Source organism: Coloeus monedula, assembly GCF_965178545.1.
Source record: "Coloeus monedula genome assembly, chromosome: 26".
In the NCBI taxonomy this organism is placed as follows: domain Eukaryota; kingdom Metazoa; phylum Chordata; class Aves; order Passeriformes; family Corvidae; genus Coloeus; species Coloeus monedula.
The window spans coordinates 1457507-1480964 of NC_138806.1; the positions used below are offsets into that span (position 1 = coordinate 1457507).

Consider the following 23458-nt stretch of genomic DNA (forward strand, 5'->3'; position numbering starts at 1 on the left):
TGAGAAGAGCATCCAGCTGGCCATACCTCACCCAGGTGTTATTTCTGCCAGCCCAGTGCCAGTGCCCCGCTCCAGCACTCTCTGTAGTGTTTTTCCATTCCAAAGAGGCCTTCCTGGATATTTCTTTGGATATCAAAATAAGAGGCTTTGCAGTAGCGCTTCTAAAGCATCCCCAGGCCCCTGCAGCTTTCCAGGATCAACACTTTTGTGTTACAAATGTCTCCTGCGAGCACAAGAGCTCCGGGTGGTGGGTGGGAAGGGGAATGGCCGGTGTCCTCCTGCAGAGGCCATGGCACTGGTGTCCCTCTGGTGCTGGCCTGGAGCAGCACAGGCAGCATTGTCCCCTCTACACCCCTGAGCTTTCCTCCTCCTTCCCTTTGCCCTCCCTCACACCCGCCAAGCTCCCAGGCTGATGGTTGCACTGTTTTCATTCCCGATGCCCCCATGCACCCTTGGGAGCTGAAGTGAGTGGTGGCAGAGAGGGAGCTCTTGGTGGCTCTGGGTACCCCTGAGACACAAGCAAAGTGTTCGGGGATTCTCTGAAAATCTGTGACAGAGAGGGATGAAGAAGTACAAAAATGTAGAGCAGGTGAAGTCAGGTACCATGTGTGTCCTGCTCTTTCTCACCTGTCCAAATCCTTCCCTTCCACTGTTCTTTCCAGGGCCTGCCCATTTCCAAGCACTTAAGTCAACCCTAGTGTCTTCCCAGAAAGTTGAAGGGTGTAGGAAAATCTCTTCCTCCACATCCCAGTATTCTGCATTGCACAGCTCAGCCAGGGATTCATTTTCCTGGCAGATACTTTTGTACATGCAATGCCTGCTCTTTTTCTTCAGCTCTTGTTCTGATGTAGGAACTGCTGAGGCTTTCCTTGGATGCTGTTACTTTGGTGGCTATTTCCAGGCTATTTCTTTGGATCCCAGTTCTTTAGCTGTTGTTTCCTTGTCATTTACTTGCTCTTATTTCCTTGGATCCTACTTCCTTGGAGGCTACATTCTTGGCTATTTCCTTACTACTGTTTCCTTGACTATTTCCTTTAATTTCCTTCACTTTTATTTCCTTGCCTTTATTTTCTCAGGTGTTGTTTCCCTGCAGTTATTCTGGATGGAAGTAGCCTGAGGAAACGCTGTTACCCAGAGACAAGATGCACCCCAAAATCTGCACCACTGACTCCATGACCCCTCTCCGCAGAGGAGGATGCTGCTGGTGGGTGCCGTGCTTAGGACACCCCAAAGCTCCTCCCTGACAACTGGGAACGGGGGGGATCAAAGCAGTTACCGCAGCCCAGCCTCCGGAGCCGCAGCCTTCCCAGGGCAGTGACGTTCAGGAAAGCTGCGCGTGTGACAGGGTCCATATGTGTCCAAGTGTCTGTCCATGTGTGTTCATGTGTGCGTCCAGGTGTGCTCATGTGTGTCCATGTACATGTCCAGGTGCGTGTCCATGTGTGTTCCTGTGTGTGTCCGGGTGTGTGTCCATGCGTGAACATGTGTGTCCGAGTGTGTGTCCAGGTGTGTCCAGCTGCGTCCATGTGTGTGTCCGGCAGTGTCCGGCAGTGTCCGGCAGTGTCCGAGTTCCCGCGCGCGCCTCCGCGCGGTGCTCGCGGGGCGCGGCCCGGAGTTACCGATCCGCCTCGCTGCGCGATGACGTCATGCGGGGCGGGGCGTGCGCGCTCCCGGCGCTTCCGGGTTCCCCGGCCGGAGACGCGGAGCCGGTGAGCGGGGGGGGCACCGGGGGGCACCGGGGGCGGTGGGGCCTGACGGGAGGTGCGGGGTGAGGGGGGCCCGTGGGGTGCGGAGGGTGCGGGTCTGACAAGGGGTGCGCGGTGATGGGGGTGCAGAGTGACGGGGGTCTTGCAAGGGGTGCAGGGCGCCCATGGGGTGCGGGGTGCTGAGGGTCAGCCAGGGGTGCGGGGGATGGGGTCTGGCAGGGGGTGCAGGGTGGTGCAAGCGAGCGCTGCTCCCCCAGCTCCCCCAGCTCCCCACGGCCGCTCACCTCTCCCCAGAGCCGGGCAGGCCCTGATCCCTCCCCAGCCACCCGGATGCCCCCACAGCCACCCCCGGCAGCCCCCGGCCTGCCCGTGCCAGGCCCCACACGCCTGGACTGGGCTGCGCTGCCCAGCCAGCAGCCTTGGCCCCTCATTCCTCCTCTCCGTGTCTCCCCTGGGGGGGACAGCAGGTCAGATGTGCCTTTCCATGGGGCCCCGCTGGGGGTTGGTGTCTGGTCCTCAATTCACTGCCTCCAGCGCTGACACCCCAAGTCTCTCGGCCTGTTCCTCCCACCAGCCAGAGATCCCAGCACCTGTGGGATCCTTACAGCTTTCCCTGACTTATCATGTGTTACATTCTCAGTAAATCACGTAAAATGAGCAGTTGCAAACAAGCTCTGGGTAACTCTTGTGTAAAATGTAGAGATTAAAAAGCCTATCCCTCATTGCCTTCCTCACAGCGACTACCGTCCCCCTGCCAAGGGATGCGAGCCACCCGCCCAGCCGGATGGCACCACGAACATCCACGGGGAAACTCCAGTGCTGGGAATCCAAAGCAACACAAAAAGTGGGAGTATAAACCTGGGAACATCTTGCCTCAACACGCTGGGGCTTTCACAACCTGCTTGGCCTATGCATGGCGGCTCCAGCAGCTGCAGCACCACGGAAAATCAACCCCAGCTCTCCCTGCGGCTCCAGCAAATTGTAGCCTGGTGCAGGAGTAGGTAACAGGCTGAAGGAAATCCCCAGTTTGGAGTGTTTGGAAGGCACAGTCTCACATCCAGGCTGGGAGCTCAGTGGCTGCTCTTCCTCCCCCGGCTGCTCCTGGGCTCCCACGGGGCAGAAGCTGGACGGGTTCATCGTTGGTGATGCTTCTCTGGCCACCACCAGGTTTGTCAGCTGTGACAAATAGGGATGAGGGTGGTGTGATGGTCCCATCCTCATTCCATGCTTGTGTTCCTGCCATGGGAATCACAGCGCTGCTACTTCAGGCTGGGCACAGGGAAGGAGCCAAAGTGGGACCATGAGGGTCCTGCTGGGGCTCTGTCCTGTCCTAACCCTCGCCGAGCTGTTCCCAGGGGTTTTATCCTCATAGCAGCCAATCCCCATGCCGTGCCACTGGCTTTCCTGCTCCTGGGCTGCCTCTGGGCCCAGCTTGCACTCAGCTCTGTGTGGAAAGCAGGAGCTGTGTGGGAGGAAAGCGCTGTCCCCACAGCAGTCCTTGGACCCACTGTGCCACCAGAGCCCCTGTGTCCCCAGGTCGGAGGGTGACTGGCACAGCAGTCGTGTTTGGAAAATGACTGGCTCCATGTCCAGGCCTTGAGTCACCGCTCACGCTGCCGTCGTGGGCTGTTGTTTTCCATCCCAGAGCACGGGCAGTGACCTGCTGTTTATTTATAACTCGCAGAGCGTCGCTTCTTGGGAGACCGAGGAGCCGAGCTCTGGGACAGGGGCTCTATTCTGCTGGCAGGAGCCTTGATTCCAGCTGTTCCCAAGGAATCTGGCTGGTTTGCAGCAGTTTGGGAAATCAGCAGCTCTGCCCTCGCACCGTGACTCTCCTCGTGGGTAGGTCGGACTCCCTGCCTGGAGTTGTTCCTCACTTGTTTGCTTTGCGTTGTTTCACCCTGGGAGCTGCTGGGGTGGTGACTGCTGGGAAACCCAGTGCATTTTCTCTGCTGTAGCTGTGCTTGTCTCTGTGTTTGCACATCTGTCCCATCTCTTATCTTCTAAGATCACAAGGATCAGCCGTGGCTTTCCAGGATTCGCCTGGAAGTGCTCCAGAGCCCTCTGGTTCTTTCTAGACCCAGCGCCAGGGCTGCTGTTCCAATTTCCCTGTGTTTCACCAAGATTTGTTAGGTGAAATCCGCCTCAGAGCTGCTTCCTTGCACTTGTTATTCAGGAAAATGCTGTGCCGACAGAAGTGGTGCTGTGTGGATTCATGGCGCTGGAACAAACTGGTTGGACTGGTCGTGGTGGGAGTGGAGAGTCCCATGGTGAAGGTGGTGGGTTGTCCTCCTCAGCTCTTGCCTCCTGCAGGCACTGGGAGAGGTCATGCTGGCAAAGGAGAGTGTTTGGGGGGGAGTAACTTTCACTTTGTAAAACTTAGACCAGGTCTTTGTAAAACTCAGATGAAGTCTTTGCAAAACCTCTGCTGTCAGCCCTTTCCCTGCAACCAGCTTGGGACTCCAGGGTGGTCCTGGAGCTGGAACACCTGTGCTGCCTCGCTGGGCATGAGAAATGCCACCCTGTGCCCCCCGTCGGGTCTCCCACCCTTGGGTCTCCCCCCTCAGATCTCCCACCCTCAGGTCTCTCACCCTTGAGTCTTCTCCCACACCTGGGTCTCCTCTCACTCCTGGATCTCCTGCCCTTGGATTTCCCACCCTTGACTCTCCCATCCGTGGGTCTCCCACCTGCAGTGTCTCAGGGATGATGTGTCTCTTGTCCTCAGGGAGGTGGTGGGGAAAGGGGCAGAGGCTGCCCAGCCCTGAGGAACCTCCTGGGTGGAGGGCAGAGATGGGAGTGGCTCCCCGTGGTCCTTGTCAACCACTGCTGCCACTTCAGGGGCCCCTCGTTCCCCCAACCCCCCAGCAGCCCCTGAGCCAGAGGTTAACTGTCCTGTAGTCCCTGTGCTCCCCCCATTTCTGTGTTGCAACACAAGGAGAGGAAATCTTATGACAAGTCACAGCAAAACCAGTTTCGTTTTCTCTGAAATCATCTGTGAACCCTGGAAACACTGAGGGTCCGTGCTGAATTTGGCCCCAAGGAGCTCTTGTCCTACTGCTCTCAGCAGGGCCAGCTGGGGTGGTACCTGCACAGGATGCTCTGAGTCTGGGATGTTCCAGGTCTGGGATGCTCTGGATTTGGGCTGCTCCAGACTTGGGCTGCTCAGGGTTTAAACTGTTCCGGATCTGGGCTGCTCCAAACTTGGCCTGCTCTGGGTTTGGGCCACTCCAGAACTGGGCCACTCTGGGTTCAAACTGCTCCTGATTTGGACACTGCTGCCTTCAGGACTGGCTGTGGCCATGCAGGAGCTGCTCAGCAAACCATGGTTCTGCCCAGGCTTGGCAGGAGAGGGGCAGGTTGATACTGTCAGCTCTGCTCAGGGAAAGCTCTGGGGATTTTGTGTTGGCTTGCAAATAAAACCTGAGACATCAATGCCATTCCAAGCCTTTTGGCAGATCCAACCCTGCGGTGAACAGCTGGGCTCTCCTCCTCCATTTGGATGGCAAGTGATTCCAACTTCAGGGAATAGCTCAATAGGACAAGGTGGAATGGTTTCACACTGACAGAGGAGAGGATTAGATGGGATATTAGGAAGAAATTCTTCCCTGGGAGGGTGGGCAGGCCCTGGCACAGGGTGCCCAGAGTAGCTGGGGCTGCCCCTGGATCCCTGGAAGTGTCCAAGGCCAGACTGGACAGGGCTTGGAGCAGCCTGGGACAGTGGAAGATGTCCCTGCCCATGACAGGGTGTGGCACTGGGTTGTCCTTAAGGTCCCTTCCAGCCCAAACCATGCTGGAATTCTATAAATAAATTCCTTCTCTAGCCTCTCAAATCCTTAGGAAGCTGTGAGCAGTAGCAGATGCTGGAGCAGCTCTCGGACGCCATTCCATGCCAGGCCCTGCTGTGTTTGGTGAGGGATCCAGTCATGGGGTGAGGGATCCAGCCATGGGTGAGAGATCCAGATGTGGTTGGTGAGGGATCCAGCCATGCCATGAGTGTCCTGCTGGTACCACACGCTCTGCTCAGAGGCTCCAGGCACAGCTGGGTTTTGCAGACGGCTCCGAGGGAGGAGCAGGGCAGGAAGCCAAGAGTCAGAAGTCAAAGGTCCCTTGTTGCCTGCAGCCCTGCAGTGGCAGGTGACCCGACCAGGCTGCCCAGACTGCTCAGATCAGGTTTTTCCAGGGTTTGCTGTAGCAGGAGGGCACTGGTTTTCCTCTGTCTCCCACCAAAGCAGCAGAGCAGCCCTGGCACCCCCCAGCATGGGGAGGTCCTGGGATTCATGGGGTTCATGGAGAACCAGAAGCCTTCCAGTACTTAGAAGGGCTTTTAAAAAATGTGGAGAGGGCTTTACGTGGGCAGACAGTGACAGGACAAGGGAGAATGGGTTTAAACTGAAAGTGGAGATTTAGATGGGAATTCCTCCTGTGAGGGTGGGGAGGCCCTGGCACAGGGTGCCCAGAGAAGCTGTGGCTGCCCCTGGATCCCTGGCTATGTCCAAAGCCAGGTTGGACATTGGGGCTGGGAGCAGCCTGGGACAGTGGAAGGTGTCCCTGCCCATGGCAGGGGTGGCACTGGGTGGGCTTTAAGGTCCTCTCCAACCTAAACCATCCTGGGATTCCATGATTCTTTCCCGTCTCCCCAGCCAGTTCTGTGCTGATAGGGTCTGTCCCAGCAGGGTTTGGAGCAGCATCACTCCTCTGGCATGTGACAGAGAGCTGAACTGCTGTCACCTCTCCCCAGGCTCTGCTAGGGGGTCACACCCCTTGTCCAGACGACCTAATGCCACTCCCATGGTTTTTCAGTGCCTTTTTCAGGCTCAGACATTCCAGGTGGCACAGGGACAAGGGCAGCAGTCCCTGGCCATGCCTGTGGCACTGCTGGCCAGACCTGCCTGGCAGCTGCCCCAGCCTGGGGGCTGCCTGAGGGCCCCTCCCAGGGGTTCATTACTCTCTCCTGGTCCCTTGGCCTTGCTCTTTTTTGCCTGAAACACTCCTGGTCCCTGGGAATTGTCCCTGGGAACCACGGTACCTTTCCAGGTCAGTCATTCCCAGCTCAGATCCCACCATGCCCTGGCCATGGGTACCTGCAGAATGCCTCAGGGCAGGATCTATCCCTTTTGGGTGCCACCAGGAGCCCTTTCCCTGGCAGGTGAGTGTCGTGAGACCCCTGGGTGCTCAGCCATGCCCTCCTTGTCCCACAGGTGACATGTGAAGGCAGCGCAGGGAGTGGCAGCAGCGGAGATGCATTCCAGCCACCCCGAGGACCCCAAGGAAGCCATCCAGGTGAGCCAGACCCCCCCAGTGCTCCCCAGACAGCTCCCAGGGCAACTCCAGGCACTGCTGGGGTCAGGTAGGACTTGTGAGTGCCGCCAGCTGGGACTGGGATGGTTTATATTGGGATTGGGAAGGGGTCCTTGATGGTTTGTCTGGGTTGGGGGAGTAAAGGAAATGAGGGGTGTGTGGGTTAAATCACACCTTGGCCTTTGCAAGACTCCATGTGGGGCAGGGAAGGTGCTCACTCTGATACCTGGATGAAGGAGTGTTGTTCCCCCCCAGTTTGGGGTCTCTTCACCCAACCTTGGGAATCTAAACCCGTTCAACAAGCAAAGTTCAACAGCAACAGTTAAACCCAAGTGTTTAATTCATCCCATGGATGAATCTGTGCGTGACTGATAAAATCATCCACACTTTTTAACCTTCTCAGCCCTCAGTGCTCCTTCCTTGGGGCAGCAGACCTGGGAGGCAGCTGGAAAAGCTGGAAAACAGCACCCCAAATAAGGGACACACTCCCCTGGCTGTTGCCCTTGAGCTACAGCTGCTGGGAATCTTATTTAGATGCTGAAAAAATATCCCAGGCTGGAAATTTAATATGGGTTTGTACAGCCAACCCAGGCTCGAGTCAAAATCTGCACAGCCCTGCTGAGGGAACATTCAGCATTTGCTGGGAGGTGAAACATGGATGGTTTGGCTGGAATCTGAGGAGGAATTTGTGGTGTTTTCCAAGCACCTGCTGGGAAACACAACCGTGATTTAAAATAAGGTTGGTTGAGACAACCAGGCTCAGCTGCTTTAGGAAAAATCCTCTCCACCGGTGTGAAATTGTTAAATTCACCAAACTTGCTGCTTTGAACTGGTGGAAGAGGAAGTAAAGCTGCTGGAAGGCAAAATTCCCACATCCCAGCTTCAGAACCCATTGAGTCTCTCCGAGGGCAGCAGTTAAACCCCAGTGTCCTTCCAAACCCCGCTGTTTTGGGGGCCCGTCCCTGGAGGGTTTACCCAGCACAGCCGCTGAGGTCGATGACTTTGGTTTCTGCTGCTGGCCCCATGTCACATGTCACATGCTGCTTGGGCTGACCTGCACGAGCTCAGGGGATGTGTTTCCTCCTCTTGAGTTTCTCCTTTCTCACCCACACTTAATCCTCGTGTTTCCCCCAAAGGAGTGCCTGGAAAGAACCAATTCTTTTTTTCCCATCTCGTTAAGCCATTTGCTGTCTATTGCTCTAAAGGCAACCCCAGTTCTGAAACACCAGCTAAAATTGCCTAAGTTATTATTTTTATAACAAAATAAGCCAGGCTCCAGGAGTGTGAGTTCCCAGCTTGACCGGTTCAGCCGCTGCAAAGGTTGAGGATGAGGGAGGAGTGGCGTGATGCTTCACTGTGGATAAGCCTGACTGTTTTTTGAGCTCTTTTACATTTAATCCTTCTTAATACTTTCACTTTTATAATCCAAACCTGCACCTCCTGTCTTGCAGCTGATCAAGAAGCAACTGGTGAATGCCATCAAGGCTCTGCAGAAGCAGTACGTGAGCTCGGACGCTGTGGTCACCAGCGATGACAGCAACGCCAACACGCTCTGCAGCGCCCTGGAAGCTGTGTTTGTGCACGGGCTGAAGGCAAAGCACATCAAAACAGAGAGTGGGGGGAAAGGGAAGAAATCAGGGGGTCGGGGCCCCCTCCCCCAGCCAGTTTTTTGGGGCCTACTGAAGAGCATCACGCACCGGTGAGTGGGTCTTGCTGCTGACAGGGATTCGCATGCTCAGGTTTATCCCTTCTTTTGGTGCCGTCAGATTCGGGGAATGAGGAGGATGGTTCGATGGACAGATGTGTCTCTACCCCATCTGTGTGCTCAGTCCCTTCAGCTGCAGGGACCGATGCTCTCACAGGGCTTGGGGGGGGCTGCTCAGGACCCTGGGAGATGGAGGGAGCAGAGTGAAGCCCCTGCAGTGCCAAGAGGGGCTGAGCCCCCACATCCCCTCTCAGCATGTGCCGGGGGTGAGCTGATGTCCCCAGAAAGTCAAGGATTGAAACTGAAGGCACACCCCTTTGTTATTTATTTCTGTGTGCAAGGCTGGATGTCTGGGCCCTGTGGAACTCCAGTGACCACACTGGTGTCCGGCAGCAGCAGTGACCACACTGGTGTCCGGCAGCAGCTGCCCATGCACAATACAGGGATCTGGGCTCTCTCCTAACCTGGATCAGCCAGGACTGGTTGGCCCCATTTCCCCATGCCCCAACCAGCCTTTGAGGAGGTCTCTCCTGAGTGATCACTGTTTACTGGGGTTTTCTGAGCCACTCCCTGAGTTAAGTTCACCCACAGTAAATAACAGCCCACACACAAAGTGTTCTGAAAGCCTCATCCAGCTCCATCACCGACTCCTGAATTATGAAAGAGCAGATGAAAATAGCTCTTTCACATGCTGTGGGGGATATTTTTGTGCCCTTTGAAGGCTTTTCTCTTCTGTCTTGAGAGACAGATTAAAAAAGAAATCTTACAAAACCTTTGCTCTGGTTTTTGAGGTGTGTGCAGTGAGCTGGGAGTGAGGAAGATCAGGGAGCGTGGTGTCGCTGTTGGATTTTAGGGAAGAACAGCTGAATTCAGGAGTTTGGGATTGCTTGAGCTCAACCTCACCCACATTGTTTCTTGGGGGCTGCCACAACAGTTTTCACTGTGTTTTGGCTGCTTTTAAATTTGAAGTGAGGATTTAGACACATGATTGTCACCAAGGAGGATCCAGCCAGCACAAACCCCACAAATTCACAGGGACAGCAGGAATTCTCCCTCTGCATCCTTGCCCGGTGCAAGCAATGGGTGGGAGATGCCTCTGGTCAAAGAGAGGAGGAGCAGCCAGAGGCACCGCAGAGCTGCCTGGGGTACTTACCAACATGTTTAGTTTGGGGCATTCAGGAGCCATTTCCCTCCATGGAAAACCACACTTTCCATGAAGGAGGGAGATTTTCCACAGCCGGTTTTATCCCAGCTCCTGAACTCCCTGTAGCAGAGCAGGTTGGGCAGTGTCTGATGGAGGCTCAGGCCCTCCTGAACCCCACGATGGACCAAAACAGAGCTGCTCACTCCTGTTCTGTTCTTTTTCTTCCTTTCCCAGGAATATTGTCTCGGAGCTGGAACAACTGATGTTTATCAACACGGATGTGGGGCGCTGCCGGGCCTGGCTGCGGCTGGCACTGAACGACGGCCTCATGGAGTGTTACCTGAAGCTGCTGCTGCGGGACCGGGCCCGGCTGCACGAGTACTACCAAGCACCAGCTCTGCTCCTGGACACTGAGGAGTGCGAGTTTCTCCTCTGCTACTTGCAGGGTTTATCATCCTTGACCTTCGAGCTCTCCTACAAGTCAGCAGTTCTGAATGAGTGGACCGTAACCCCGCTGTCCCTGTCGGGTCTGTGTCCCGTGTCTGAGCTGCTGGATCCCTTCACGTCCTCAGCCTCCGAACCCCACAGGAAAGCATCGCTGGGCTCCATCTCCCAGTCCTCGGGGTCGGATGAGATTGAGATCCAAGCCCCTGTCCTGCCCATCAGCAAAGCCAGCAGCAAGATCAAGCTCACATCATCCTCACTGAGCCTGAACACCACAAGCTCGTCCCAGCTCTCGTCCAGCCTGGGCTCTGACAGCCTCCCCCCGGCGCCCTGCACCCGCAGCCCCGAGCGCGGCGAGGAGCCGCTGTCCTGCGACTCCGACCTGGGCACCGCCACCGCCGAGGACCTGGACAGGTCCCTGCAGGAGTGAGTCTCCCCACATCTCCTCTCTGAAGGGATTTTTGATCCTCTCTGGGCTCTGGTTGTTTTCTCTCCGTAGGCAGGAGGGCTTTCTCCCTGCTTGCCTTTAACAAGCTCTTTTTCCCTCCTGGAAGGAGCTTTTGTTCTTTTCGTGAACCGCTCAGCACGGCTTGCTGAGACCCTGCTGCCACTGCAAATGAGCTCACAGCCACTGAAGTGTGTGTGTCCTCTTTACCAGGGCAGAAACGTCAGAAAAATGCTGCTCCCTGGTTTCAGGAATGTCACATCTTCCTGGTGTACACTGGGGGATGCTCCAGGGCTTTCCACAGGGGGAAAGAAATGAGTTTGGTCACAGGGAAGGGTTGTAATTTGCAACTTTGGCAGATCATTCAGAGAGAGAGGTTGTTGGTTTGTCATCCTTGTGATTTATTCCTGCCAAGCATCCAGCACAAAGATTTCCAGAGTTATGTAAGCTCTGAGTAATCTGTAAATATTTTGCCTGCCACCTTTAGAGTGTGACTCTGAGGGAGCCGAGCCTCGGGGTGATGCCTCTTCCCAGTCTTCAGGAAGAGTTGGAGCTGCAGGCTGTGCTTCCCCATCTATAACAGCATCATTCCCTTCTTCCAGGATTTTGCATCTTCCAATGATCCTGGAAGAGCCTGCCTTGACTGGATTAAACTCATGATGGAGATGCTCCTTTGAGTTTTAATCTTGGGCTGGTTTAATTCTGGGGCTGGCAGCGATCTGGGACCACGGGAACAGCTGATCCTCTGGCCAGGTTCCACTGTTAATTGCTCATTAATGGAAACAATTGGAATTTGGCACATGGTCCAAGGCTGGATTCATGTCCAGGAGCTGTACATGGGGCTGGGGCTGTGGGGAGCACCCAGTGCTGTCCCTCCATCCACCAAATTAAACCCCATTAATGGGTGTAATTGGGAAATGCTCCCTTCACAGGCAGGGTCCTGCTCCGTGCTGTGGGGCTGACGCTGCTCTGTGGGGCACAAATCCCACATTTTTCTGTTGGCATCACTGGGATGATACCGTGCTGCCAGCCCACAGAGGCCAGCGGTGACGCTGAACTCTTTTTACATGGTTACAGTGTGCAATAACAGGGGGGTTTTATGGGTTTTGGTTATTGAGCTGCCTTCAAACCCATCACTTTTCCATTTCAAGGGTGTTGTCCGAGTTCAGCAAGGCCAGGCCAAGCCCAGAGGCCCCAGAGGGACGGCTGCTCCCCAGCGTGCTGGGCTGCTCCCCCCGGCCTCCCCCGGGCCCCCCGGTATCGCCTGCCCGCCCGGCACCGACCCATGGAACACACCAGGAGCCTCCCCCCAGCAGTGCCAGCTCTGCTCGGACAGGAGACCCCGCGCCCCCCGGGCAGGGGAATGGAGATGCCAGCGGCACGTCCAGAATTCCGGCCCCTCAGAATGGTCTGGGCAGAGCAGAGAGCAGCGGCAGCGAGGGCAGCCAGGCAGCCCGCAGCCCCACGGCCCAGTACCTGCTCTCACCCCTGCTGGGCTGTCCGGTAGGTGCCACAGCCCCTTCCCTTCCCTTCCCTTCCCTTCCCTTCCCTTCCCTTCCCTTCCCTTCCCTTCCCTTCCCTTCCCTTCCCTTCCCTTCCCGTGCTCAAGGGCAATAAAACTGGGGACAGCTCTGATAGGCACTGCTGTTCTAGAATCAGGGAATCCCAGAATGGTTTGGGTTGGAAGGGACCTTAAAGCCCATCCAGTGCCACACTCCTGCCATGGGCAGGGACACCTTCCACTAGACCAGGGTGCTCCAAGCCCCGTCACTTGGCCTTGGACACTTCCAGGGACAGATTTCTCCAAACTCCCATCATCTGTGCTGCTCCCACTTGGCTATCAGTGATGGCTCCAACCCCATGGAGCCGTGGTTGTGCAGCTGCTTCAGGAGAAACTGGATCAAAGTCTCTATTCCCTGATGAAAGAGGCACCAAAGCTTTTGAAGCCCTGCCTGGCCTGTCAGTCACCCCTCTCCAGGAGCAGCTGTAGCAGGAAGTTCGGGGTTTCTTAGGGATATCTGGAGAGGGGTGAGCTCTCACACAAATCTGGCCATGGACTGTGTGCAAGCGATAAAACAGCCCTGGAGTCAAGGTTCTCAGGGGGACTTTTCTTCGTTTATGGTCCATGTAAGAGGAGGGAAAAGGGTTGACTGGACAGGAAACAAAGTCGTTTCCCAGTGGGAAAATCCCCCTGCAGCACATCTGTTCCCAGAGCAGGATGGCATTCCCGGGTGTTGAGCCTGAGCAGCAGCGGATTTCCCCTGCTGCCAGCAGGAGCTGATCCACATCCATGAGCTTCTCTTTTTAGGAAACTCTTTGAACAGCCCTGTCCTCTGTGTAATTTGTTACTGACTGTTCCATCCTGGTTCCCATTGTTTCCATGCTGGTTCCCATCCTTTCCATGCTGGTGAGGGTAGGATATACCTCACACCCCCCAGACCATTCCTCCTTTTGCTCTCTGCTCCTCTTAGTTCCCTCCCGCTTATCCCGTTTCCGCTGCTTCCTCGTGGCCTGGAGCCAGTTTGACCTAATCTATGTATAACATACTGTGTCAACAGGAAATTCCCCCTGCTCTCCATGACTCATGGAGCGACCTGAATTCCTGCCCCAGGAGTAATCCAGGAGCCGCCATCCCGTGATCCTCCCCGAAGGGTGGTGACAGCTCTTGTGCTGTCACTTCGGTTGTTATTCAAAATAAAAGGCTTTTGGAAGGCCGGGAAGGGGAGTTGAGAGGACATTCCCATTGGGATGCAGCCCAGGAAGGGTTTAGGAATGCTGCTCCCTTTTGCCAGGGCACTGAGCTGGATTGTTTTTCCCTCCTGGTGTTTGCTCAGGGACCTTGTCCCAGAACCTTGCTCCTTTCAGAAGGAATTTCTTCACTGAAAGGGTGGTCAGGCCTTGGAAGGGGCTGCCCAGGGAGCTGGTGGAGTCTCCATCCCTGGAGGTGTCCAAGGAACAGCTGGACATGGCACTCAGTGCCTTGGCCTGGCTGCCAAGGTGGGGATTGGGCACAGGATGGACTCAAAGGGCTTTTCTCCCTTAATGGTTCTGGGATTCTTGTAGCCAGAAAAGCTCCTGGAGAAGCTACAGCCACATTTTCTTCAGCTCATGGATCTCATCCCCTCCTGGGATGCAGAGAGAGACTTCTTCTGCCTTCCCTGCCTTATTTTCCCCTGCACAGCCCAGGCCCCTGTAGTATCCTCTTGTGAGCCATGGGTCTCTGTTTCACCCTGGACACCTCTGTGCCTCTCCCCGTCTCTGTTCTTCCTGGTGCTGCTGCTCCAGCTCGTGCCCCTCCATGGCAGGGCTGGAATTTCACCCCCGTCAGTAAAACTCTGTGGCCCTGTGGTCAGTGCAGGGAATGTGCTCTCCTTCCACAATGACTTTAGGGGGAGAGAATAGATTGATTTTGGGCTTTATTATCCCACCAGAATACGATCCCAGTGTTTTCCAGCTGTGGACATAGTTCCACAGATTGTTCTCTGATTGGAGGGAGCAGGGGAGCCATCCACCTGCGAATGGCCAGCAGAAAATCAGTCATGGAATGGTTTGGGGAGGAAGGGACCTTAAAACTCATCTCATTCCCAACCTCCTGCCATGAGCAGGGACACCTTGCATTAAATCCCACACATCAGTGCCTAGGATTTGGGCTGCGCAGGAGCAGCCCCCGAGGAGGGGTTGCTGTGGATGTGTGTGTTTGAGTGCCACTGGGTGTTTGATGAGCTTAATAATTCATAAAATTTCATTTTTTTAACAGACGAGCTGGATCTCAGAGGATGATTTCTACAGACCTTCCCCAGGAGAGGGCAGTGGGAGCACAGCCAACACCAACGGCTTCGGGCCAGAGGGGGACAGTGAGGAGCCAGCCCTGGGGCTCATCAGTGCTCTGGACTTGGAGAGGCTCTCAGTGCCATCCTCAGACGCTGGGAAGCCCAAAATGTCCCCAGAACGGGAGCAGAAGGGCTTCAGCGTGGTGCACCGCAGGCAGATGGGTACGTGCCACCTCCTGCTGCCCTCGTGCTCGGGGGCTGTTCCAGGTGGGGCTGGGCTGTCTGGGGAGAGCTGCTGGCTGGTGTGAGCTGATGGCAGCACTGGGAGCTACAGAGGGCAGTAGAGCAGCTTCCCAAGGCATTGCTGAGCCCAGGGAGGCTCTGATGGGAAGCAGTTTAGTGGGAGAGGGTCTGTCCACCCTGCATGACACCTTTCCTTTATCCCACTTGTTCCCAGCCTCAAAACCCAAATGCAGGTGGACAATGATGGAGACCAAGGTCCTGTCAGCTCCTACCCCAGCCCACCACGTACCAGCACTGGCTCTCACCCCTGCCATGCCTCTGGGTGCTTGCTTTGAGCCCCTCTTGGCTTTTCTCTCCTCACTGGCTTCCCCACTCAAACTGAGCCATCTTTTGCCCCAGGTCTTTCCAACCCTTTCCGGGGGCTGCTGAAGCTGGGCAGCCTGGAGCGGCGAGGAGCCATGGGGATATGGAAGGAGTTTTCCTGCGAGCTGTCCCCGCTGGAGCTGCGGCTCTTCCTGGACCACGAGGACCGCATCTGCGTGGAGAGCTACTCCCTGCTGCGCTGCGAGTCCCTGGCGCTCACCCACTCCGACGGCCGCTTCGAGCTGGTTTTCCTGGGGAAAAAGCTCTTCCTCCGAGCCCCTTCCCGGGATGAGGCTGAGGACTGGCTGGACAGGATCCGTGAGGCACTGCGCAAGTGCCGGCCGCAGCTGGAGGAGGAGGAGGACTGGGAGACTCTGGAGAATACCGAGGATGGAGGCGAAGCCCAGCCCGTCCAGGGCGATTCCAGTGCTCTCCAGTACAGTGACGTGCCTGGGAACAGCTTGGACTGGACTGCAGCTCCAGAACCAGAGCTGGATGCGATCAAAGAGGCTGTTCTGTACATGGATGTGGACAAAACCTGGGTCCCATTTATTTTTTCCCTGTCTCTAGAAACTCTGAAGTGCTTTAAAATCAGGAACAATGAAAAAGTTTTAAGCAACAGTTACGGTATAGAGACCATCCAGGACATCCTTCCAGACACGAGCCTGGGGGGACCCTCCTTCTTCAAGGTGATCACCTCCAAGGCCGTGCTGAAGCTGCAGGCTGAGAATGCAGAGGAGGCGGCCTCGTGGAGGGAGCTGGTCCGAGAGGTGCTTATGTCCTACCTGGAGAGCGCCGAGGAGGCACTGACCCTGGGGGGCAGCTTGGATGGGCACTCCCAGGTCGTCCTGAAGAACATCGTGAAGGAAAACGGCTTCTTGTTGCAGTACTTGGTGGCCATCCCCATGGAGAAGGGCCTGGACTCGCAGAGCTTCATCTGCGCAGGTACAGAACCATGGAATGGTTTGGGTTGGAAGGGACCTTAAAGCCCATCCAGTCCCACCTCTGCCATGGACAGGGACACCTCCCACTGTCCAGGGTGCTCCAAGCTCTGTCCAAGCTGGTGTTGGACACCCAGTGGTCCAGTTGGGTATTGGACCCAATTGGATGGGGATGGGGCAGCGACAGCTTCTCTGGTTTCCCAGGAATCCCAGCAGCACAAGATGCCCTTGGTGGGGCTTCATGTCCCCAGTCAGGGGCACCTTTGGTGTCCTGTGGGCACAGGGTGAGTCCCCCACGCCGAGCCCCCATCCCTCTCCAGCCCAGTCCAACTGGGATGTTACTGGGCTCCCATTTAAGATGCTTTCAGTACCGACAGTGGGGAACTGGGGTTGAAGCAACCAACCTTACGTGAATCAGGAAGCTCAGGACTCTCTTCCTGGGCATTTTGAGGCCCCAGCCTGTGGGGAAAGTGCAATCTGGAGCAGTTTTTCCAGTAAGGCAGCAAGGGAGCAGGGATTGCCATGGGTGTGACGGGCTGATTTTGCAAAACAATAATTTACCCTTCCCCTGACGCCTCTCAGCACGCGGGGAGGTTCTGGTGGCACCTTCACTGACCTCCACAGGAGCTGTAATTTGCTCTTTACCTCACTAAGTTAATTAAATTTCAGATTTCTCTCCTGCTTCAATTATATTTCTTGTACCCTCCAGCAGATTGGGTTTTTTCTTTTAATCTCTCTCCTTTTTTTATATAATATTTTTTCTGGTCTGTTTGGTCTCTGCCTTCCTTCCAGGCTCTGTCCTGCATCTTCCACCTCCCCACAGCTGGAAGCAACAAGGCAAAAAGACAAATTCCCAGTTTTTCTGTGTAGGTTTTATTCAGGGATCTGCCTGCCCTGCTTTCACCCCACTCCCCAGCCTGACACCTGATGTGTTCCCTTCCATCTCAGGGTAATGAGCAATAAAGCCTGGGTTTTATTATTAATTCAGAAAACAACACATGATCTCCATGAATATTTTGGGGGAGTGAGCTCCAGCTACTCCAGAGTGCAGTGCATGGGGTAATAAAGCCGAGATGGGTTCCCCACTGCTATAATAAAGGGGTTTTTGGGTTAATCCATCCTTGCAGATGAGTGTTTGGTACCTTGTGACAGCAGCAGAAAAGAAAAGGGCTGAGTGAAGGCAGAATAGTGCAAAGCTACTGGTGCAGGTGATGGGGCAGCAGGTGGGATTGAGGTTCTTCCCCAAACCACTGGGATGCTGCCAGTATTCACTTTTTCTGGAAAAAAAACACAAACAATTGAACCACTTGATGGATAAGAGTGGCTTCAGGGATAGTTCAGCCTCCTTTTTATGGAGAAAAAGTGAAGCAGCAACTGTTGAACCATCACAGTCCTAAATTCATGAGGAAGGGGCTGGAGGCCTCGCACTGAACGTCCTACAGGTGCTTTAGGTGCTCTCTACCCCTTCCCAAAACTTCCTTGTCCAATTCTATGCTGCCAAAAGTTTCTCCCCCATCCCGGCAGAGGTGGGCAGAGGCTGTGGGCAGCACGGTCCCCTCTCACTCCCTGCTCCCGCAGGCTGCTCCCGGCAGATCGGCTTCTCCTTCGCCAGGCCCAAGCTCTGCGCCTTCTCCGGGCTCTACTACTGTGACAGCTGCCACCGGGACGAGGAGACCGTGATCCCCTCCCGCCTCATCCACAACTGGGATCTGACCAAACGAGGGGTGAGTCCTGGGCTGGGTCCCTGCAGGGAGCAGGGAAATGCTCCAGCATCTGCTTCCTGAAGGTCCCTCTGGGCATTCCCTGGGCTGAAAGTGCCCACTCCAAACCTCCCTCCGAGCTCGCTCTGGGGCTGCTCCTTGGTCCGTGTCCACCTGTCCCCTCTGTCTGTGCCCCAGGTGTGCAAGCAGGCGCTGAAGTTCCTCACGCAGATCCGAAACCAGCCGCTGATTGACCTGAAGCTGGTCAACGAGAGCCTCTACGAGCACGTGGAGAGGATGGGGCGGATCCTGCGCAGCCGGGAGCAGCTGAAGCTGCTGGGGGATTATCTCATCATGTGCCGCAGCGGCGCCCTGAAGGAGCTCAGCAAGCGGTGAGGTCCCTCCCGGGGTGACATTCCCCTCTCTTGGCACCCTGGTGGTCTCCTGGTCCTCCTCCTCACTCACCATGGGGGCAGGGAGTGGTGCTGCCAAGGCTCAGGGTGACTTTTCCCTCCATGTCATCTGCTCTAAGGAGTTATCCGTGTGTTGGCTGGGTCAGCACAATGAGCTGTGACTCAGGAAGCACCTTCCTGGCTGAGGAGCTTCTGGCTGGACAGGAAACACCTGGCAAAATAGATGAGATATTTATTTTCTTTTCCCCCCCCGCTTTGAAATGCTCTCACGTGATTTCCAGTGGCAGGATTTGGGATGTGAAAATGGGCTCTGCAGTGATTCACTTCAAGAGGCTGCTTCATCCAGGCTCCTCCTTGCTCCAAAGCTGTTGGAGGTGTGGTGGAAACCATCTACCCCCTTCCTCTCTGTGCTTCTTTGCAGGCTTGATCACAGGCATTACCTCCTGGAGTGTCCCCACAAATACAGTGTGGCTGATCTGAGGCAGGTGAGAGCTGTGCATGGTCACAGAATCCCAGAATGGTTTGGGTTGGAAGGGACCTTAAAGACCACCCAGTCCCACCCCTGCCACCCAGTTCCACCTCCCCCTAGACCAGGTTGCTCCAAGCCCCCTGGCCCAGCTGTAAGGGTTTTCCAGGTGAAAACACCCCGATGTCCGTGTGGGTGCCACGTGCTGCTCCTTCAGCAACAGGTTCCCAGCAGTTGGGTTTTTCAGTGATTCCCAAGCCGGGAGCCCCATCCTGGCAGGTTGTGGGTGCTGCTCTCAGCCACCCAGGGTCCCACTGCGTGCCAGGCGTGTGGGGTGGGGTTGTTTTGGAGGGCAGCCTTGCCTTCAGGTGGCAGCCCAAAGAATGGGTGTGACCCAGCAAACCCCGCGGGGCCGGGCTCCAGGAGCGCTGACCCCTGTGTCCCCCAGATCGCTGACGGCGTCTTCGAGACCTTCCTGCAGTCGCTGCTGCAGTTTGCGTCCCACCACGTCTACAGCTGCGACCTGTGCACCCAGCGCGGCTTCATCTGCCAGATCTGCAACAGCAGCAGCATCATCTTCCCCTTTGAGTTCGACACTACCACCAGGTGAGAGAGCCACCTCTGCCCATCCCACCACAGCCAGGACACCCAAGGGCACAGCCAGGACACCCAAGGGCACAGCCTGGCTCCTCCAGGAGCACCAAACAACCCCTGAGTTCTGCTCGGGGTCTGCATTTCCAAGGCATGTGGGGGATTGAAAATGGCTCTGAGGTGGTTGTGCATCCTCGTGATGCCCATGACCTTGTGGTTTCCGTGTCCTCAGCCATGGGAACCATATTGTGGTGCCCATGTCCTCGTGGCAGCTGCATCCTCATGGTGCCCATGTCCTCATTGGAGCCATGTCCTCATGGTTCCCCCATCCTTGTGAGACTCATCCTCACAGTGCCCACATCCTCATTCCCATGTCCTCATGGGACCCATCAGCCCCAGGATGCACCAAACCAAATCCAGGCTGTTTGGGGCAGGAGAGGACTGTCCTCACAGAGCCAAGATGGCACCAAGAGAAGTGGCTTTGCAGACTGAAGATGCAGAGCCACCAGCATCTTGCTGTCAGCCTGCAAAAGCCTTGCTGGGTGCTGGGTGCCAGGGCAGCCAAGGGGCTGGAGGGAGGAGGAGGAAGAGGAGAAGGAGGAGAAAGGTACTGCGTGTCCCTGTCTTGCTCACCAGGCCAGTGCCTCTCCCATTCAGGGTCAGTGTGACCCCTTGCAGGGGCTGCAGGTCGGAAGGGGAAGCAGCAGTGGGACTGTCCTACATCCCTCTGCAGCCGTGGAGGGAAGGATGGACAGAGGGACACAGAGTTCATAGAATGCTAGAGTGGTTTGGGTTGCAGGGACCTTAAAGCCCATCCAGTGCTACCCCTGCCATGGCAGGGACACCTTGCACTGTCCCAGGCTGCTCCAAACCCTGTCCAGCCTGGCCTTGGACACTTCCAGGGCTGGGGCAGCCACAGCTGCTCTGGGAGCAGAGATGGAGGGTGGGCAGCACTGTGGGATGTGCTGGGAGAGGCTGAGTATGTTCCCAGCAGGAGAAGGGTGATGCTGGCTCTCACTGAGGTTTTCCCCTGCCCACAGAGCTCCCATCCCTCACAGGCAGGGACCTGTCCTGCAGTGAGGTCAGCTGTGGGTCAGGATGCAGCAGCTGGACAGAAGTTGCAATCAGGATGGGGATGGTGCTAGAGGGGAGCTCTTATCCTCAACACCATCAGGGTTTCCTGAAGAAATCAAACCCTTCCAGCCCAGGAGCCTGCTCCCCGTAGGTGGAGAGATCCACATCTCCATGGTTATGTCATAGAATCATGGAATCATTCAGGCTGGAAAAGCCCTGTCAGATCATCAAGTCCAGCTGTTCCGCCAGCACTGTCAAGGCCACCACTGACCCATGTCCCCAAGTGCCACATCCACATGGCTTTTAAATCTCTGCAGGGATGGTGACTCCATCACTGCCATTGGCAGCTGTGTCAGAGTTGGACAACTCTTTCAGTGAAGAAATTTTCCATAATATCCAACCTAAACCTCCCCTGGGGCAACTTGAGGCTATTTCCTCTTGTGCTGTCTTATCCTATTTGGCATTGAGCACAGTCCTGGCAGAGAGATTTCACAGGCTGATGGGCTGCGTGGCCTCGCTTTGCCTGGCAATCCCTAAAAGTGAGCAGCAACACCCAGAACCTGCAGAAAATACCGAGGATCCGTGGGTGCTCCATGTGTTACAGAGCTGCGAGTGTTTCCGTGGAGGAGGAGCAGCGCTGCTCGCTCCCCTCCCTGCCACGGGGACAGCGCTGAGCTCATTATCGAGGACAACAACATCCCCAGGGGACCGATTTTCCCTGGAAAAAGAGCAGCCGGGCTCTGGAAAGTGCTGGCACGCAGGGCTGAGCTGGCTGGCGGCCAGCCGGGGGTCTCGTGTCCCGTGGAGCCGAGCTCTGAAGTTTGTTGACGTCTTTCTTTTTCACACTGACGGAGGAGGTTGTGCAGCAGGAAAGCGGCTCAGCCGACATCCTCGCGGAGCTAAACGCGGCTTCCTGCCCCTCTGCCCGCCCCGGGGCCGCCGGGTCACAGCGGCACTCGCTGCAGGATGTGTCTGCAGCGCCTCAAACAATGACCCCGCCAGCGCAGGACCCTCTCCTGCTCCGGCAGCTCGGGGGGAGGTGGAGGCAGGAGATGCCACTTCTCACTCGGAACCACACCGGGTAAAACCCGGCTTCCCAAATCCCCCCACACCTGAGGAGCAGCCGCCGCTGCTGCTGATCTGGAGAGGCCACGTGGAAGTGTGTTCCACCGGGGAAATGCTTATTTTCCGTCCCAAATCCCGCCTGTCCATGCACGAGCCTTTCCCTCTCCTGAGTCCTTCAGGGTTTGCAAGCTCCTCTCCGGAGCAGGATTTGGCCCCAGCTGTGATGCCGTGGTCCCTTTCCTGGCACTGCCGGCTGTTTCTCCACCCCTCTCCCACGCATCCTTTGGGGAATTAAGGTGTTCGGTGCTGTTCACACATGGATTGTGCACAGGTATTTGCACAGGGAAGGTAAATCTGGCTGCCCAAGTGGCATGTGGCTCAGCCACCTTTTGCTGCCACTGAGGAGCTGGGGATCACAACCCAAAAATTGACCTCAGCCCTCATATCAAGGACGTTTCTGCTGGTGAGTGAGCAGTGAAACCCCTGCTCGAGCTGGAGTCCTCCACAGGGTGTCACATTCCTGCTGCTGCTGAGCCAGATCAGGGAGCTCCAGCACCTCCACAGAGTGACCTGCTCAAGGGCAGCTTCCTCCTGGCTGTCCATCCCTTCCCTGCAGCTCCACTGTCCCCACAGTGTCCCTGCCACCTGCGGGTCCTGCTGTCAGGGTGGGGGTCCCCTACCCTAGCCATGGCCAGCAGAGGGTCCCCAACAGCGATGCTGTCACAGGGGTCGGTGTTGAGGGATCAGCGTCAAGTGCCAAGTGGTCTCTGTCACAAGAGTCGATGTCCAGGGTTTGGTGTCTCAGGGTTCGTTGTTGCAGGGGTTGTTGTCACGCCCTCGAAGCTGCGCTCCGGCGCTGGGAGAGCAGGGCACAAACCTCAGCTCAAACCTCACTCTCGTCTCTCTCTCACACATTGGCAGCGCCCACCATGCTCCTTCCGGCCGAGCCGCTGCGCTCGGAGCTGCCGGGGGGGATGAGGAGCTGCTGGGGTGGATCTTCCGCTCGAGCAGCTGCTGCTCCTGCGCTCGAGGCTCGTCCTGAGCCGGAGCCGCCGCTGGGGCTCTGCTCAGCGAGTGCTCAAAACACACCAGGACAGGGAAGTGTCTCCTGGTTCAGTGGGGGAAGTTTGGTCTTTGCTCTGACGTTACCAACACAGTGGGTTTGGTTTTTTCCCTCTTTTCCCAGGTGCAGCGAATGCAAAACGGTCTTCCACCGGGACTGCCACGCCCGGGCCCCGTCGTGCCCACGCTGCGAGCGGCGGCAGCGGTACCAGCGGCGGCTGGAGGCCAGCACAGAGCCCAGCCTGTAGCCTGGCACTGCCCTCGACACTGCCCGCGGGATGGGGATGGCGGGAGGGACAGAGCAGAGCCCCCCTGCCTGAGAGCCCGTCCTGTGCCTGGCCCTGCCCTGGGGACAGGGACAGTGTGGGGTGGGTGCTCCTGCCCCACAGAGGGACCCTCTGCCCACCCAGCGCCAAACAAGGGGGGGTGGAAAACTCTATCCCCCTTCACACTAACCGGGTGCTGTTTCCTGTCACCCTCCTGGTGCCAATGTCCCCTCCCAGTGGAACCCAGCGGCTCTCCACGGTGTCATCCCAGAATTCCAATCAAGGGTGTGGAGAACTGACATTGATCAAAGCTCTAGATTTTTAGGATGTTCGATACTGAAAACTGGTATTTTTTTACATGGGGGTTTTGCACAACCGGGCTGCTCTGGGTGATGGAGCCGCGCAGGGAGGGGACAAATTGACACTTGTGCCTTTAGGGACCTGCGCGCCCCCGGGGGACCGTGGGTGCCCCGAGCATCTCCCGCTCAGAGCCCAGCCAGCGCCGTGGCCGCTGAGAAGAGCCGGGGAGAGCCGGGCCGCTCCTCCCTGCCTGCTGCTGCTCATCCTCGGGAGAAATTTTATTTTCCTTTAACCCCTCCCCACGCAAAAATAATTAAAGTCTATTTAACAACAAGTGAAGTGATTTCTGGGTTTGCTTCTCTGCAGTGGGACCAAATCACAAGTTGAACCTGACACGGTGTCTCTGTGGGAAGAGGGTAGGGAATGGGTATGCTGCCTGTCCCTTGTCCTCTGTCCTCCATC

At 56.4% G+C, this 23458-nt stretch overlaps 1 protein-coding gene across 2 annotated transcripts; it reads left to right on the forward strand.

The window, feature by feature from the left end:
• Positions 1 to 1655: 1655 nt before the first annotated feature.
• On the forward strand, positions 1656 to 23330 carry PLEKHM1 (pleckstrin homology and RUN domain containing M1). 2 transcript variants are annotated; one of them, XM_082297165.1, is made up of 14 exons: positions 1656 to 1709; positions 2444 to 2873; positions 3391 to 3548; positions 6905 to 6986; positions 8456 to 8703; positions 10088 to 10723; positions 11894 to 12245; positions 14500 to 14734; positions 15155 to 16063; positions 17638 to 17783; positions 17958 to 18151; positions 18594 to 18657; positions 19087 to 19244; positions 22555 to 23330. In XM_082297165.1, the coding sequence occupies exons 4-14, from the start codon at positions 6945 to 6947 to the stop codon at positions 22676 to 22678; spliced, it is 3108 nt and encodes a 1035-aa protein (XP_082153291.1). In that variant the 5' UTR covers positions 1656 to 1709; positions 2444 to 2873; positions 3391 to 3548; positions 6905 to 6944; the 3' UTR covers positions 22679 to 23330. The 2 variants fall into 2 exon arrangements, with proteins under 2 accessions (XP_082153291.1, XP_082153292.1); XM_082297166.1 differs by lacking the exon at positions 3391 to 3548.
• The last annotated feature ends 128 nt before the right edge of the window (positions 23331 to 23458 follow it).

Excerpts from the sequence above, each read along its gene's own strand:
- PLEKHM1 (XM_082297165.1), top strand. The coding sequence starts at position 6,945 with ATGCATTCCAGCCACCCCGAGGACCCCAAGGAAGCCATCCAG. Across the intron at positions 16,064-17,637 it reads GCAGAGCTTCATCTGCGCAG|GCTGCTCCCGGCAGATCGGC; the intron begins GTACAGAACCAT and ends CTGCTCCCGCAG. Across the intron at positions 18,658-19,086 it reads GTGTGGCTGATCTGAGGCAG|ATCGCTGACGGCGTCTTCGA; the intron begins GTGAGAGCTGTG and ends TGTGTCCCCCAG.